The 14,473-nt window shown below is 36.5% G+C and overlaps 1 protein-coding gene across 1 annotated transcript in view; it reads left to right on the top strand.

Moving 5' to 3' along the window:
• Positions 1-14,473, top strand: part of LOC105999329 (vascular endothelial growth factor receptor kdr-like) — a 181,953-nt gene that overhangs the window by 148,222 nt on the left and 19,258 nt on the right. The window contains exons 26-27 of the mRNA XM_013034308.1: positions 6,645-6,744; positions 8,274-8,379. Coding sequence (XP_012889762.1) covers positions 6,645-6,744; positions 8,274-8,379 — 206 coding nt within the window. The remainder of the gene's footprint in view (positions 1-6,644; positions 6,745-8,273; positions 8,380-14,473) is intronic.

Below are 14,473 nucleotides of genomic sequence, written 5' to 3'. Positions count from 1 at the left end.
TTATTGCTGTTTCTATTTCAGTGCTTGATATGGGCCTGTTAAGATAGTTTAACTCATCTTGGTTTAGTTTTGGCATGTCAATATTTGCTAGGAAAAGGTCAATTTCTGTCAAGTTCTCAAACTTATTAGCATAAAGTTTTGAGAAGTTCAGCAATTTTGACCTGTGAGTCCCTTCCCAGTTGAACTCCAAGAAACAGAACAGAGAAGTGGGAACACTAATACCCTATGGAAGCCATATATAAGCCAAAGGCTTTAAGTGTCTTTTCTGCATTATTTATCATACTGAAGATATGGAAACAGCCTAGATGTTCTCAGTGGAGAAAAAGATGGGATTTTATTCATCCATTAGGAAAGAATTATATTGCATCATTTTTTTCTTGTTATTGTAAAAATGCACAGAAGGGTTATAGTTACATAAATTAGGTAAAGAGTACATTTTCTTTTTATACAATGTCACCCCTTCCCACACTCTCTTCCAATTTATGTTATATCATTTGTAAAAGAAAAAATGGATAGACCTGGAAAAGAGACCAAGGGTGCATGTTTCTTCTTATATGTGGCAGCTAGATCTAATTTTTAAATATACAAGTAAGCACACACTGTGTTGTATTCAAGTGTATACACATGTATTAACTGAAGTATGGTATTTTCAGGGAATAATTCAAATGCTGTAATTTCTTAGATAAACAAACTCATGGTCCGCCAAAATAAATACGAGGAAATTAGCACTTGAACGGTATAAGAAGGTTAAGAGGAGCAGTGTAGATGAATGAAGAGAGGAAGGAGATGAGAATGCAGTTGTAATATTCATGTATATCCTATGAAACTAGGAAAATTAAAGGGACAGGTTGGGTTGACAGGGATGAAGGAGACTGAGGAAAGGAGTTATATTGATCAAGATGCATTGTACTTATAAACTGAATTGTTAAATGGTAATTCCTTTGTACAGCTATTTAATTATAACAAAATATTATTTTAAAAGGTCAAAAACTAAATGAATCGGGCTGCGAAGGTAGCTCAGTGGTAGAGCGCTTGCCTTACATGCCTGAGGCCCTGGGTTTGATTCCTCAGCACCACATATGCAAAAAGAAAAAAGTCAGAAGTGACGCTGTGGCTCAAGTGGTAGAGTGCTAGCCTTGAGCTGAAGAGCTGAGGGACAGTGCCCAGGCCCAGATTTCAGGCCCTATGACCAGACCCCCCCCCCCCCCAAAAAAAAACCTAAATGAATCCTCTCCTTCATAGAATGAACACTGAAGTAACGTAGACACTGAGGTGATTGTAGTCCTTGAATTATCCCAGAATTAAGAACTTTATCCTGGCCAAGTGCATTGGCTCATGCCTGTGATCCTAGATAGTTACACAGGAGATGGAGATAGGATTGTGGTTCAAGGCTATCTAGGCAAAAAAATGTTAGTAGGACTCCATCTTAAAGAATGTCAGGTGTGGTGGCAAATGCAATCTCAGTGATGGGGGAGTCATAGGGATCACAACCCAAGGTCAAACCAAGCAAAAAGTGCATGATCCTATTTGCAAACTAAACCAAAAAAGGCAGGGACATGACTTAAGTGTTAGAGTGTTTGTCTAGCAAGTGCATGATCCTAAGTTCAAACCTAAACACTACCCAAAAATAGTGTTATCCCAAAGCACTAGGTTTATTTCTGTTTTTAGACAGGGTTCCTTCCAGTATGCTTTGTAAGAAAGATTGTTATATCCATATATGTGCTCCTGCAAAAATGGTTCAGTACATATAATTACCTCAGCACCAATACCAAAATTTAGGATTAATTAAAATTCCCCAGAAGTCAGGATGATTGAAAGATATGAGCCTTTATTCTCCCATTCCCCAAGAAAGACATAGCTATCCAAGAATGGAAGAAGCCTTGGAATGAATCAAGTGCAACAAAAACAATGGTGAATAACTTCACAAAATGTTTGATAAGATGGCTAGAATATCTGAGAAATCCAGAAGTGGTTTAGGAATAAAAAAGGCATTAATCACCATTCTTGTTCTCAGTGGCCTGCTCTAAAAAGAATCTCTCATTCTTCCTTTCCCTCTCCCTTTCTCCTTCTCTTCTTTCCCCCACCTTCTTACTCCCCCCTTCTGTTTCCTTTTTTGATTGAATTCAGAGCCTTGTATTCATTCAGCTTTCTTGCTCCCACTTGATATCCTTAATATTTGAACCATGCCTCCAGCCTGGCTTTTTTGCTAGTTATTTTGGAGAGTGAGTCTTGTAGACTTTCTTGCCCAGGCTGGCTTCAAACAAGAGATCCTCCAGATCTTAGCCTCCAGAGTATGTAGGATTAGAGGAGTGAACCATCAATGCCTGGCTAGGACTATGATATCTTTCATTGTAAGCTAACCAACAGTTACCTTTGCACAATTCTCACAGAAAAGGAGAGGCTGCTAGAGCTTCAGAATAATCCACTGTTATACCACTCTGGTACAGGGAGCACCACCTCTTCCAACAGCAAATGCAGCTTAGATTCTATGGACTTGGCCACTCTGTGCATCCCCATGTTCAAGATTGTGGCTCTGGCAAAACTGTGTACTCCCATGCTTAAAACATGAAAGCCACTACTGCTTCAGGGTAGCTTTGCCTCAGTCCTTGGACTCTCAATAACTGACTTGTGGGTCCTTTCTCTAAACACTTGAACCACAACCATAGTGAAATAGTTCATTTCCAAAGTGAATGTACAAATAAAAAATTGATGTACCTTTTCTTTGCCAGTCATGGGGCTTGAACTTTGGGCTTGGGTACTGTCCTTAAGCTCCTACATTATCCTTTAGTCAGTTTGATCTTGGATGTATATATGTAGTTCTGTTTTTTTTTCCTGGTACTGGGGCTTGAACTCAAGTCCTGGGTAGTCCCCTAAGCTTTTTTTGTTCAAGACTGCCTCTCTACCACTTGAGCCAGAGCTCTACTTCCAGCCTTTTTGAATAGTTTTTTGGATGTAAGAGTCTCATGGATTTGCCTGCCTAGGCTAGCTTCAAAACCATGAGTAGCTAGGATTACAGGCATGATCCACCAGTGCCCATGTTCTTTTTTGTTTATATGTTTTAGGTCTAATTTCCACATATGAGAGAAAACACTTTTATCTCTCCAAGCCTGTATTACTTCACTCAATATCTTTTTATGTATCCATTTCAGAGCCTGGCTTTATGATTGCACCATGTGTCTTCTCATGTTTCATAAACAGGCCAGTCTGTACCATGGGTCTTGGAACCAAGGTTTCTCTTTCTGTGTGCTCATATTCCATAGGCTAGGTCCACTAGGCCCCAAAACTATTATGTATCTGGATGTGTCAAAATTCTGCATTTTAGCTATTCAACTGTTCTGACACACATACCATTACCCACATAGTAGCAGGCACTCATGAACCTTGGCAACTTGCCTTATACCCTCTAGTCATGGTCCTTCCTTCTATATGTACATATTTTTATTCCAGACCCTGCTCTATGCCTAATGCCTCTGTTTCAGTGGCATACCTTCCAACCAGACATGGCACAAGAGAAAGACCTCAGTCACAATAGCCCTAGGAGAAAGAAATCAGGGGGAGTACTCTGGCAGCTTTTACAATTTGCTATTTTTTTGTAAATATCTTTGGCTGTTACAAACATGTAGACTCTGCCAAGTTGACCTCTGCTAGTAAAAATTCATGGAGAGTAACCTGGAAGCATAACTACCATGATCCTTACAACAGGAGCCCTCCTATTCACTAGTAAGGGAAAGTGTTTCCCAATGAAATTATCCTATACAGTGTGGAAAAATGACTTATGTGTTAAATACATAGACAACAATGCATGGCAAAAAGATTCATAAAATGTCAAGGTGCTTGGTGCCTGTGGCTCACACCCATAATTTTAGCTACTCAGGAGGCTGAGATCTGAAGATCAAACTTCAAAAGCAACCCAGACAGAAAAGTGGGAGAGCCTCTTAGCTCCAATTAACCTGCAACAAACCATAAATGGAGGTGTGGTTCAACTGGTATAGTGCCAGTATTAAGCAAAAAAGCTAAGGAACAGAGCTCAGACCCTGAGTTCAAGCCCTAGGACCAGCACACACAAAAAAATCAAAGTAACATAGCATGCACTTTCCCCAAACCAGCTCTAAAACTGGCACACGCATGCATGTACATGCACATGCACACACACAACCATGGTTTCTATTTGTTTAACCCTCTTAAATCATGTCACTTACTGTTTTTTAAAGTGGAATAAAGAAGAAGTAAGTGCAAGTGGAATTGGTAAGAAGTATATCACATTGTATTTCCAATTCTACAAATATTTGTTGGGTGTCTTTAGCATTGAAGACACTTACTAGATGACACTCCCCTTAATCTCCTTGACTAACAAGTATTTCGAGAAGAGATTAGCACCTAGTTAATCCTAATGCATGCCAAACTGTTGTTGACAAGCCCTATAATGAAAGTCTGGACTAAATACAAACAAAACCACAGAAAAATGAGATGAATTTCTACTTCTGTGGGAAAAGAGATATCTAGGAACTTCCTGTAACTAATAAGCAAGTAAAATTTAGACCTTGAAAGATAAAATAAAGTTTGTGTGTGGTGTGGATTATAGGAAAGATAAGAGGTAGAGACCTCTAGGAGACAAAGCATAGGCACAACAAAGTACAGGGTGGTTAGCTTATGAATAGATTTTTGAGCTATTTTTGTGCTGGTCCTCCTAGGGATTGAACTCAGGGTCTGAGTACTATCCCCGAGCTTTTTCAAAGCTGACACTTATCATTTGAGCCACATTTCCACTTCTGGCTTTTTGTAGGTTAATAGGTAAGTGTCTTAAAGATTTTTCGGCCTGAGCTGGCTTCAAACCTATGACCCTCAGATCTCAACCTCCTGAAGAGCTAGGATTATAAGCGTGAATCACTGGTGTCCAGGCATTTTTTAAAAGTTTTTTTTTAATCCCTAACCAACATTATAATCTAGGATATAGATCCTTGGGGGAAATGTCTGTGATTAACATTTAGATCAAAGACATACAGCTATCTACAGTTAACCTGAATATGAGCCCAAGGCTTTATATGTAGTATGTTCCTATACAAAGGAAGTCTTATTACTCTTTGGATTGAGACAATGTACATATGAAAGATAATGCTCCGTATGCCTCTTGCAGAGACTCATAACCTTTTCCACAGGGCAAATAGGAAACTGGGTATTCTGCCTTCGTAGGTTTCACAGATTCCAACAAGTTTACTCAGGAAACCTTATATACTATTTTAATCTCTCTACTTAAAAACTGTAACTATGGAAAGGAGCTTTACAATTTTTTAATACCAAGACACTTAAGATTATACCTTCTGCATATCTTGGTTGAGGAAAATCCATGACTAAAAATTGTTTTGAATTCAGGAAATTTGAAAAGAACCTGTATTATATAAATTACATCAGTTTTCAGGCTTTAGAAAATAATTTTTATTCCATAGGAGTTATTCAGGCTTCAAGTACTGACAATCCCAAGGATATGCAGATCTCATTCTATAACCTCGAATTAGTTAGCTGAATGGGTTTCTACTGTTTGTCTGACTTTCAGAAATCTAGAAAGGTAAAATCATCAGGTTCATTTGATTTGATCATCTTTGTGATGTGTAATTAGTGTTGCTCCTGATTTTATCTTTATTTGCCTTTTTTCTCTCTAACATAATTTATATTTTTCAATGTTAGTTAGTAGAAATACCTTTGGAAATTTAGGTGGTATATAAATTATTTATACTATTTCTATGGGTAAACCAAATCTTTGTTTAAATGAAGCTTTGGCACTACTGAAACCATCTTGAATCTCAAAGATCTAGAAAAGTTTTTACAGTTTCAAGATTTACTGAATAAAATCAGATGAGTCATGTACTTTTTGTTATACTAGTTTATCCATGCCCCAACTTAAGCAAATGTTCAACATACTCATACTTTGATAATGTGCTTTCATTAATCACCTATAAAACATCTTGTAAAAAATTTTTATTTCCTCAATTTCAGACTCACTCTCAGGCTTCATTTGCCTTTTCGTTTCCATGTTATCAATACTACATTCCCCCAAATGGAGGAAGATCTCACCACTGACTAGAATTCTATTCCCTGGTTGTTCTTGAGGCCTTAGTTACAGGAACTTGATGTTTGATAAAAATCTTATATAAAAACTTTAGAGACTTGAATAATAGAAATGTTTGTATTAAACAAAAGACTATAGCAATGGAAGCTCACTAGTAGTAATTGAAATTTTTTATCAGCCATATCAAAGCAATTTGGACATGAGTAACAGGTTGGGTTTTTTTGTCAGGGTTCTTAACTGTGAGATATCAGCCAGAACTGGCAAATTGGATGGAAATCTTGTCTCTCATACTCTATTAAGGAGTAGTTAAGTTGCAACTCCTCATATAGGGCCTGGGAAATTATTTACCTGGTAGGACAGACACATGTTTCTTGTAGCTTGCCTACAGTCTACCCACTTTATATTGATAATTTTGTATACCCAAATAGACCTTAGCAGAAAAAAAGTTTCCCCATCTTTCTCTATGTTACTTTGGATTTGTTTGCTCATCCTCTGATTCCTCTTAGGAGGTCACTATTCATAAGGTTTTGATAGGTTGTTTATCCCACAGAAGTAAATTTGTTTTTTGATTGCATGTCAGGTGCTTCACCATATCCAGGAGTTCAAATAGATGAGGACTTCTGCCATCAGCTTAAGCAAGGAACAAGAATGAGATCACCTGAGTATTCCACTGCTGAAATGTAAGTTTTCCTTCAAGTCAGGGGTTACCATAGTAAAGTAATTTGGGGATGAAAGGAACAAAGTAAGCATCACAGATTGTAGACTACAAATACATTAATGTATTTCTTTTGCTTCCTTAAAGCATATCATCATAATTTTTAAATAGCCTACTAAATGGAAGATTAATATTTCATATGTATGTTCACAAAGACTATTTCTCTAAATATTACATGTAACCAGGGCACTGACAAGGGCCTTTCAAGTCACAGGCTACTGAGTAAATAGCCTGTATTGTGCCAATCTGGTGCTAAGATCTTGGAATCTCTGATTTTGTTTAATGAATAAATTTGCATGATGTGAGGAGGTACTAAAAAGAGATTGGAAGTGCCCTCACCACACCAAAATGTGCAAATAAAAAATTTTCAATTAGTTTGTTGGAGAGTAATTTGAACATGAATTGGCATCTATAAGTTGGTTGATGGTTTACTGGTCATAACTTTTAGAAAATACCAATTATTGCCCAGTGCTGGTGGCACATGCTTATAATCCTAGCTACTGAGGAGGCTGAGATCTGAGGATCACAGTTCAAAGCCAGCCTGGGCAGGAATGTCCCTGAGACTCTTATCTTCAATCAACAACAGAAAACCAAAAGTGGCGCTGTGGCTCAAGTGGTAGAGCAATAGCCTAGAGCTGAAGAGTGCAGGAACAATGCCCAGGCCCACAGTTCAAGCCCCATAACCAACAACAATAAAAAAAGATAGGAAAATAGCAACTTTTATTCCAATGTTGGTACTAAAGTATCTAAAAAGAGTGGAATTTGACACTATTTCCTCAAGGATGTGTAATGGTATTTATTTGTAGACCAAATTCTGTGAGTTTCTAGGGCATAGAGAGACCTCAAAAGCCCAAGAGTATTCAAGGCAACAGTTTCACTGTTTACACCATTTTTGTACTTTCAAAGGAGTTAGGTGACAGAATTAATTGCTTGGTCTCATTGCATCAGGGTTTTATGAACATCTGAGGTTACAAGTAGATTGGGTATGACTTACATGCATTCATTTAAGAATATGGAGCTGAAGCAAGTGTGAATGATGAGGATGTTGGTAATTAGTGGGAATGGACCACAAAGACTTTTCAGAAACTTGACTATAAGACCACAAGCAGAGAATGTAACTTAGATTCATCGTGAAGCGTGACCTGAGGTATCATCCATATGAAGTTTGAGGATTCATGTGCTAATGTTTACCTATAATCCTAGTTATACTGGAGGTACAGATGAGGGAATTGTGGTTAGAGATGTGTCTGGGCTAAAAGAATAGCTACATAGGAGGTAAAGGGAGAAATATGCAGTTTTAGGCTTGGGGAAAAGCACAAGGCTATCTCTGAGAAATAAACTAAATCAAAAAGGACAAGGTATATGGCTCACCTGGTAGAGCACTTGCCTAGCCAACACAACGTTCTAAATACAATCATCAATATTGAAAAGAAAAAGAAAAGTTAGGGAACCAGTGAGAAGTGGATACTAGCTTTGTATTTTTCCAACCTATAGCTACCAAACTATGCTTGACTGCTGGCACAGTGAATGCACTTTGAGGCCTAACTTCTCTGATCTGGTCAAGCGGCTTGGAGATCTCCTTCAAGCCAATGTTCAGCAGGTATGTATTACTTCCTTCATTCTCTTTTTCACTGTGATTTTGAGAATTATGAAGGTGGATCTTGCTTATATTCATACCTGAGGGAGCTAATATTTTAGTCTGTGGGAGAGTAAGATAAGCAAATTAATATGATTAGATAAGTTAAATAGGACAGAGAAGAAAATGACATTTAGGTGCTGGTGGCTTATGCCTATAATCCTAGCTATTCAGGAGGCTGACATCTGAGGATTATGGTTCTAAGCCATCCCTGGCAGGAAAAGTTCATGAGATTCTTATCTCCAATTAACCACCTGAAAACTGGAAGTGGGTCTGTGGCTCAGAGTGGTAGAGAGGTAGCTATGAGCAAAAATGCTCATGGACAGTTCACAGGCCCTGAGTTCAAGCCCTATGACTGACAAAAATAAAATGATAACACTTTTAGAGGATACATGTGATTAGAGACCTTAACAAAAGTATTTACTGAACATCTTGGAACAGCAGAATGTGACTGTTATATCCAGTTACTCAGCAGGCTGGGGTAGGAAGATCGTTTGAGTTCATGAGTTCTAGACCAACCAGGGACACTATCTCCAATGAAAATATGCAAAAATGATACCTAATAATAAGCTCATCTAAGGAAGTGATAGTCTTCTACAATGCAAATTATAAAACACAGGGCTAGGAAGGTGGCTCAGTGGTAGAGTGCTTGCCTCTCATGCATGAGGCCCTGGGTTCTATTCCTCAGCACCACATAAGCAGAAAAAGCCGGAAGTGGCGCTGTGGCTCAACTGGTAGAGCACTAGCCTTGAGCTGAAGACCTGAGGGTCAGCACCCAGGCCCAGAGTTCAGGCGCCATGACCAACAACAACAAAAAGTTACAAAAGACAGAAAAAAAAATCAAAGAAGACATTAACAAATTGAAAAGGTTTTCATGTTCATGGATCAGTAAAATTCATACTATCCTACCAAGCTACAAATTGAATGAAATACCTATCAAAAAAAACAAAGACATTCTTTGTAGTACTAGCCAAAAATCTCCTAAAGCTTGCATGGTAGCACAAAACAGCCTAAATTGCCAAAGTAGTCCTATAGAAAAAGAAAAAAATCTGGAAGAATCATGGTGACTGACTTCTAAACATACTACAGAGCCATAGTAAACAATATGCATGATATTGGCACAAAAACATATATACTGACAAATGGAACAGAACAGAGAACTCAGAAATCAGCCTGCACATGTGTAACCACATGCTTTTTGAAAAAGGTGACAAAAACACAATGGAGAAAGGAAAGCCTTCTTCAACACATGATATTTTGAACCGTAGGTATACATATGCAAAAACCTGAAACTTGATCCCTGACTCTCAACTCTGTAGAAAAATATACTCAAAATGTATCAAAACCTTAAGACATGAAAATCTGAAAGTACTAGAAGAAAATAGGTGAGACACTTGGTGATAGTTACAAGTAACATTTTTAGAAAAGATTCCACTTATTTTTCTTCATCATTAAGAGTGCACAACATGAATTTTATGTATAAAACATATTCTTTTTAAAGGAAAATTCCTACCCTAGAGTTCCCTAAATCCTCTGGAGTGTCTTTCACTTAAATTTTTTTATTAAAGGGAAAAACCTTTTCCTCATGTTTTAAAATGCTTTTAAATTAAGTATATTGATCAAATATATCAAAAAATAGTTAATCTAATAATCCATGCACATTTGGCTTATTAATTTTATTGTCACTCATCCATTACTCCCTCTCTCATCTTTCCCTTTTTCCTTTCCTTTTACTTTTTTAGAAGACTCCTCTATTTTTATAATCTTGTTTTGTTTTTGTTTTTCCCCTTAAGTTACAAAAATGAAAGAAAATGTGATATCAGTTTTCATAAGAGTGGCTGATTTCTCTTAACACGATCTGCATTTCCATCCATTTTTCATTAAATGGTAATTTCATTCTTCTTAATGGCTAAGTAAAATCTTCATTGTGTCTGTATCGCAATTTCATTATTTCTTCCTCTCCATTGCAGGCCACCTAAGCTGATAGAATAGATAATTGCAGGTATTATCCCAATAAACAAGGACATACTATATATCTGTAGTAATATGACTTTGATTATCCTGAGTATGTACACAGAAGTGGATAATATGGGAATTCTTTTTTTTTTTTAAAAAGAAACTTGATGAATATTTCCATCACATATACACTGATTTATATTCCACCATCAGTGAATAAAGTTCATTCTCCTACACTCACATTCTTACTTGCATTTGTAGTTGCTGGGGTTAGGTGACATCTCAATGCAGTTCTGATTTTCATTTTTCTCATGACTAAGGATGTTGAACACTTTTTTTTTTATAGACTAAAATTCTTTTTTTTTTTTTTTTTTGTTGGTCTTGGGGCTTGAACTCTGGGCTTGGGCCCTGTCCCTGCACTCTTCAGTTCAAGGCTAGCTCTCTACTGTTTGAGCCACAGCGCCACTTCTGGTTTTCTAGTGGTTTATTGAAGTTAAGAGTCTCACAGACTTTCCTTCCCGGGCTGGCTTTGAACCACGATCCTCAGATCTCAGCCTCTGGAGTAGCTAGTATTACAGGCGTGGGCCACCGGCCGGGGAACATTTTTTTTTTAATTTTTTTTTTGTTGTGAAAATACCATACAGAGGGGTTACAATTACATGAGCAAGGTAATGAGCACATCTCTTATCAAGCATTGTTGCTTCCTCCTTTGTTTCTCCTTCCCATCCCTTCCCATCCTCCCTCCCCCCAAGTTGTAAAGTTCATTTTTTGACATAACGACTTGTACATCTCATTGTTGCAATGGGTCCACCTGTATCCCTATTTAAGCAATTTGTTGTTTCCCTTCCCCTCCCCAAATTATACCAATATCAAATACAGTGAAAGCAGGGATTATACCGTGGGGGAGGTACATACAAAGCAACAAAGAAATCATTTTATAAATCTGGCAAACATATTTTGATGTACTTATTGGCCATTTGTACTTCATTGTTTGAAAAATGTAGATTGACTTAACTTGTTCATTTGTGTATTGACTAGTTTATTCCTTAGGTGTTTAATTTTTGAGTCCTTTACATGTTCTGTGTATAAATAAGTAAGAGGGTTATTTGGCAAATTTTCTTCCATTCTGTAGACCTCTTCACTCTGTTGATTCTTTCTATTGCTCTACAGAAGCTTTTCAATTTCAGTCTCATCTATCTATTCTTGTTATTATTTCCTGGGCTGTTATAGTCCTTTAAAAAGCCATTGCCTATGTTTATATTTGAAGTACTAGACCTGTATTTTCCCTCTACTTTCAAAATTTTAGGTCTTCAATTGAAGTCATTGATACATTCTGAGTTGATTTTTTTGCAGAGGTTGAAATAGAGACCTCCTGTCAGCCTTTATATGTGAAGATTCCATTTTCCCTGTACTTTTTCTAAGGCATATTTTGGTATTTTGTCAAGAATGAGATAGCAATACCTACTTACACTATTTTGGAATTTATATTCTATCCCATTTGTCTGTCTTTGTTTATGATATTCTTTTCATTACTATGGCTCTGTAGTATAGTTTGTTTGTTAGTATAGTATAGTTTGAGCTAAGTCTAGTGTTACTGTTTTGCTCAGTATTGCTTTGATTATTTAGGATCATCTGTATTTCTATGTAAATTTTAGGAATTTTTTCTATTTTTGAAAGATGTCATTAGAATTTTGATGGGCTTTCATTGAATTTATATATTAAGTTTGGTAGTGTATGTGCACACTAACAATGTTTATTATACTGGTTCATTAACATTGGACTAATGTCTTCTAATATTTCTTCAGTTCTTTACAACTTCCATTGTACAGGTCTTTAATATATTTGGTTATGTTTCTGCCTAGGAGTGTGTGTGTGTGTGTGTGTGTGTGTGTGTGTGCGTGTGTGTGCGTGTGTGTGCATATGTGTCTATTTGACTTAATTTTCAATGAATGTGATATTGCTGTATAGAAAATATACTACTTTTGTATGTTATTTATTGTGTATCCTTCTACTTTACTGAAAATGTTTATCAGATCTAAAAGTCTTCAAGTGTAGTATTTAGGATCATATAATCTGAAAACATGGATAGTTTGCATTCTTCCTTTCTCATTTGTATTCTTTTATTTTTTTTCTTTTGTTTGATTGCTGTGGCCAAGAATTCATGCACTAAGTTAAATAAGAGTGGTGACACTGGTCACCAGCGGCTCATACCTGTAATCCTAGCTACTCAGGTGGCTGAAATCTGATGATCGCAGTTTGAAGCCAGCTGGGGTAGGAAAGTCCATGAAACTCTTATCTCCAATAAATGACTCAGAAAATGTCAGAAGTAGCACTGTGGCTGGAGTGGTAGAACACTAGCCTAGAGTACAACGATGCTTAGGGACACCGGCCAGTCCATGAGTTCAAGCCCCAGGACCAGCAAAAAATAAATAAAAATTAAAAAACAAGAATGGTGAAAGTGAACAATCTTATTTCATTCTTGGTTTTAAAGGAAAGCGTTTTCACTACTTTTTCACCATTCAGTATAATATTGACTATGTCTGTCATATATACCTTTATTATATTGAGGTATGAACTCTACATTCTTAGTCCCTTTGGAAAATTTATCATGAAAGGATATTGTATTTTAAAAGGAGGTTTTGCTTATATTGATACTTGTCCTTAGTTCTGTTTATATGCTATATTACATTTATCTGTTTGTATATGCTGAACCATCAATGCATTCAAGGAATAAAACTAAGCTGAGGTTTGGGTGTTGGTGGCTCATGCCTGTAATCCTAGCTACTCAGGAGGTTGAGATCTGAAGATTAAGGTTTGAAGTCAGCCTAGGCAGAGAAATCTGAGAGACTCATATCTCTAGTTAATTATCAGAAAAGCTGGAAGTATATATATGGCTCCAGTGGTAGAGTGCCATCCTGAAGTGAAAAAGTAAAGTTATGTGCTTTTATTTTGCTTAATATATGTTTTTGCCTTTCCCTTCTACTTCTCCTTTGTCTTTTCTGTTTATTTCTATATTTATTTAGTCAATGCTATACCATAAGTCTTTTATGTTCTCTTTATACTCTTTTAGTTTGATTTTGTTTATTGTTTTCTGAATGTTGCTAGTTTGACCATTTTCTTCTTACGTCCTGATACATTGTCTTCTACTTTATCAAGTTTCCCAGAAAAAGTTTCCACTGAGGTTTTTATTTGATTCATTGAGCTTTTATTTTCTAAATTTTCATTTTGACTTTTTATTGTTTTATTTTTTAAATAAAAAAACTCTTGTTTCCATTTCTTAGAGTTCATTTGATAAGCCTCATTTCATCAGGATTTCTAGCTATTTCTTTTGTTCCAAGTTCATATCCTATATTCTTTTTTCATTCATCTGTTTATTCTTCTTTAATTCAATCAGGTATTAATTTGTGTTCTTTTTAAAATTTTATTAGTCACTCATAATCATTTTTGTAGTTCTTTGGGATTGCATAGACTTTCCTATCATTAGAATCCATTATTGTGGAATTATTGGCTTTTGGAAAAGTCATATTACCTTGGTTTTAAAAAATATTTCTTTTGTTATTGCATTGGGATGTCTGCCTCCAGGAGAAAGTTGTTGAGCTGTAACATCCCATTTTTTTTTCTGCTGAGTCTACAATGTTTAAGCAGGACTGGATAGTGGCAAGGTTGAAGAGTAATTTTTTACCACAGGACTAGAACTGGATTGGATATAGCTCAACAGCCACTCATTCACTCAACATGCTTAAGACCAAGCCTGATCTCCAGGGCTACTCATAATGGAGAAAACATTCTGCAGATACAACCATCATTGTTAGTTACCAACTTTGGAAACACAGTAATACCTAATTTAAATAAGAGGTATAATTCTAATTTATCTCTGAGAGGAAGGTATTAGTTACACAAGGTTGTGAATACCAACAGGCAGAGATCACTTCAGTCAATTAAAAAAAGCTCCCACAATAATTCTCTTGAATCAGAAACAGGCCATAAAATGATCTATACAAACAGAAAATGAAGGAAAAAAGTAAATGGGGAGAATTTTGGAGCTCAGGTCCAGGTGAAGGCATACCTCTAGTTGAAGGCAAGAAAGGTCTTAAAGGAAGAA

The sequence above is a fragment of the Dipodomys ordii genome, unplaced genomic scaffold (genome assembly GCF_000151885.1).
Source record: "Dipodomys ordii isolate 6190 unplaced genomic scaffold, Dord_2.0 Scaffold187, whole genome shotgun sequence".
NCBI lineage: Eukaryota > Metazoa > Chordata > Mammalia > Rodentia > Heteromyidae > Dipodomys > Dipodomys ordii.
Note: the sequence above shows the minus strand (reverse complement) of the source record. Positions and strands in the feature narration are given on the sequence as shown.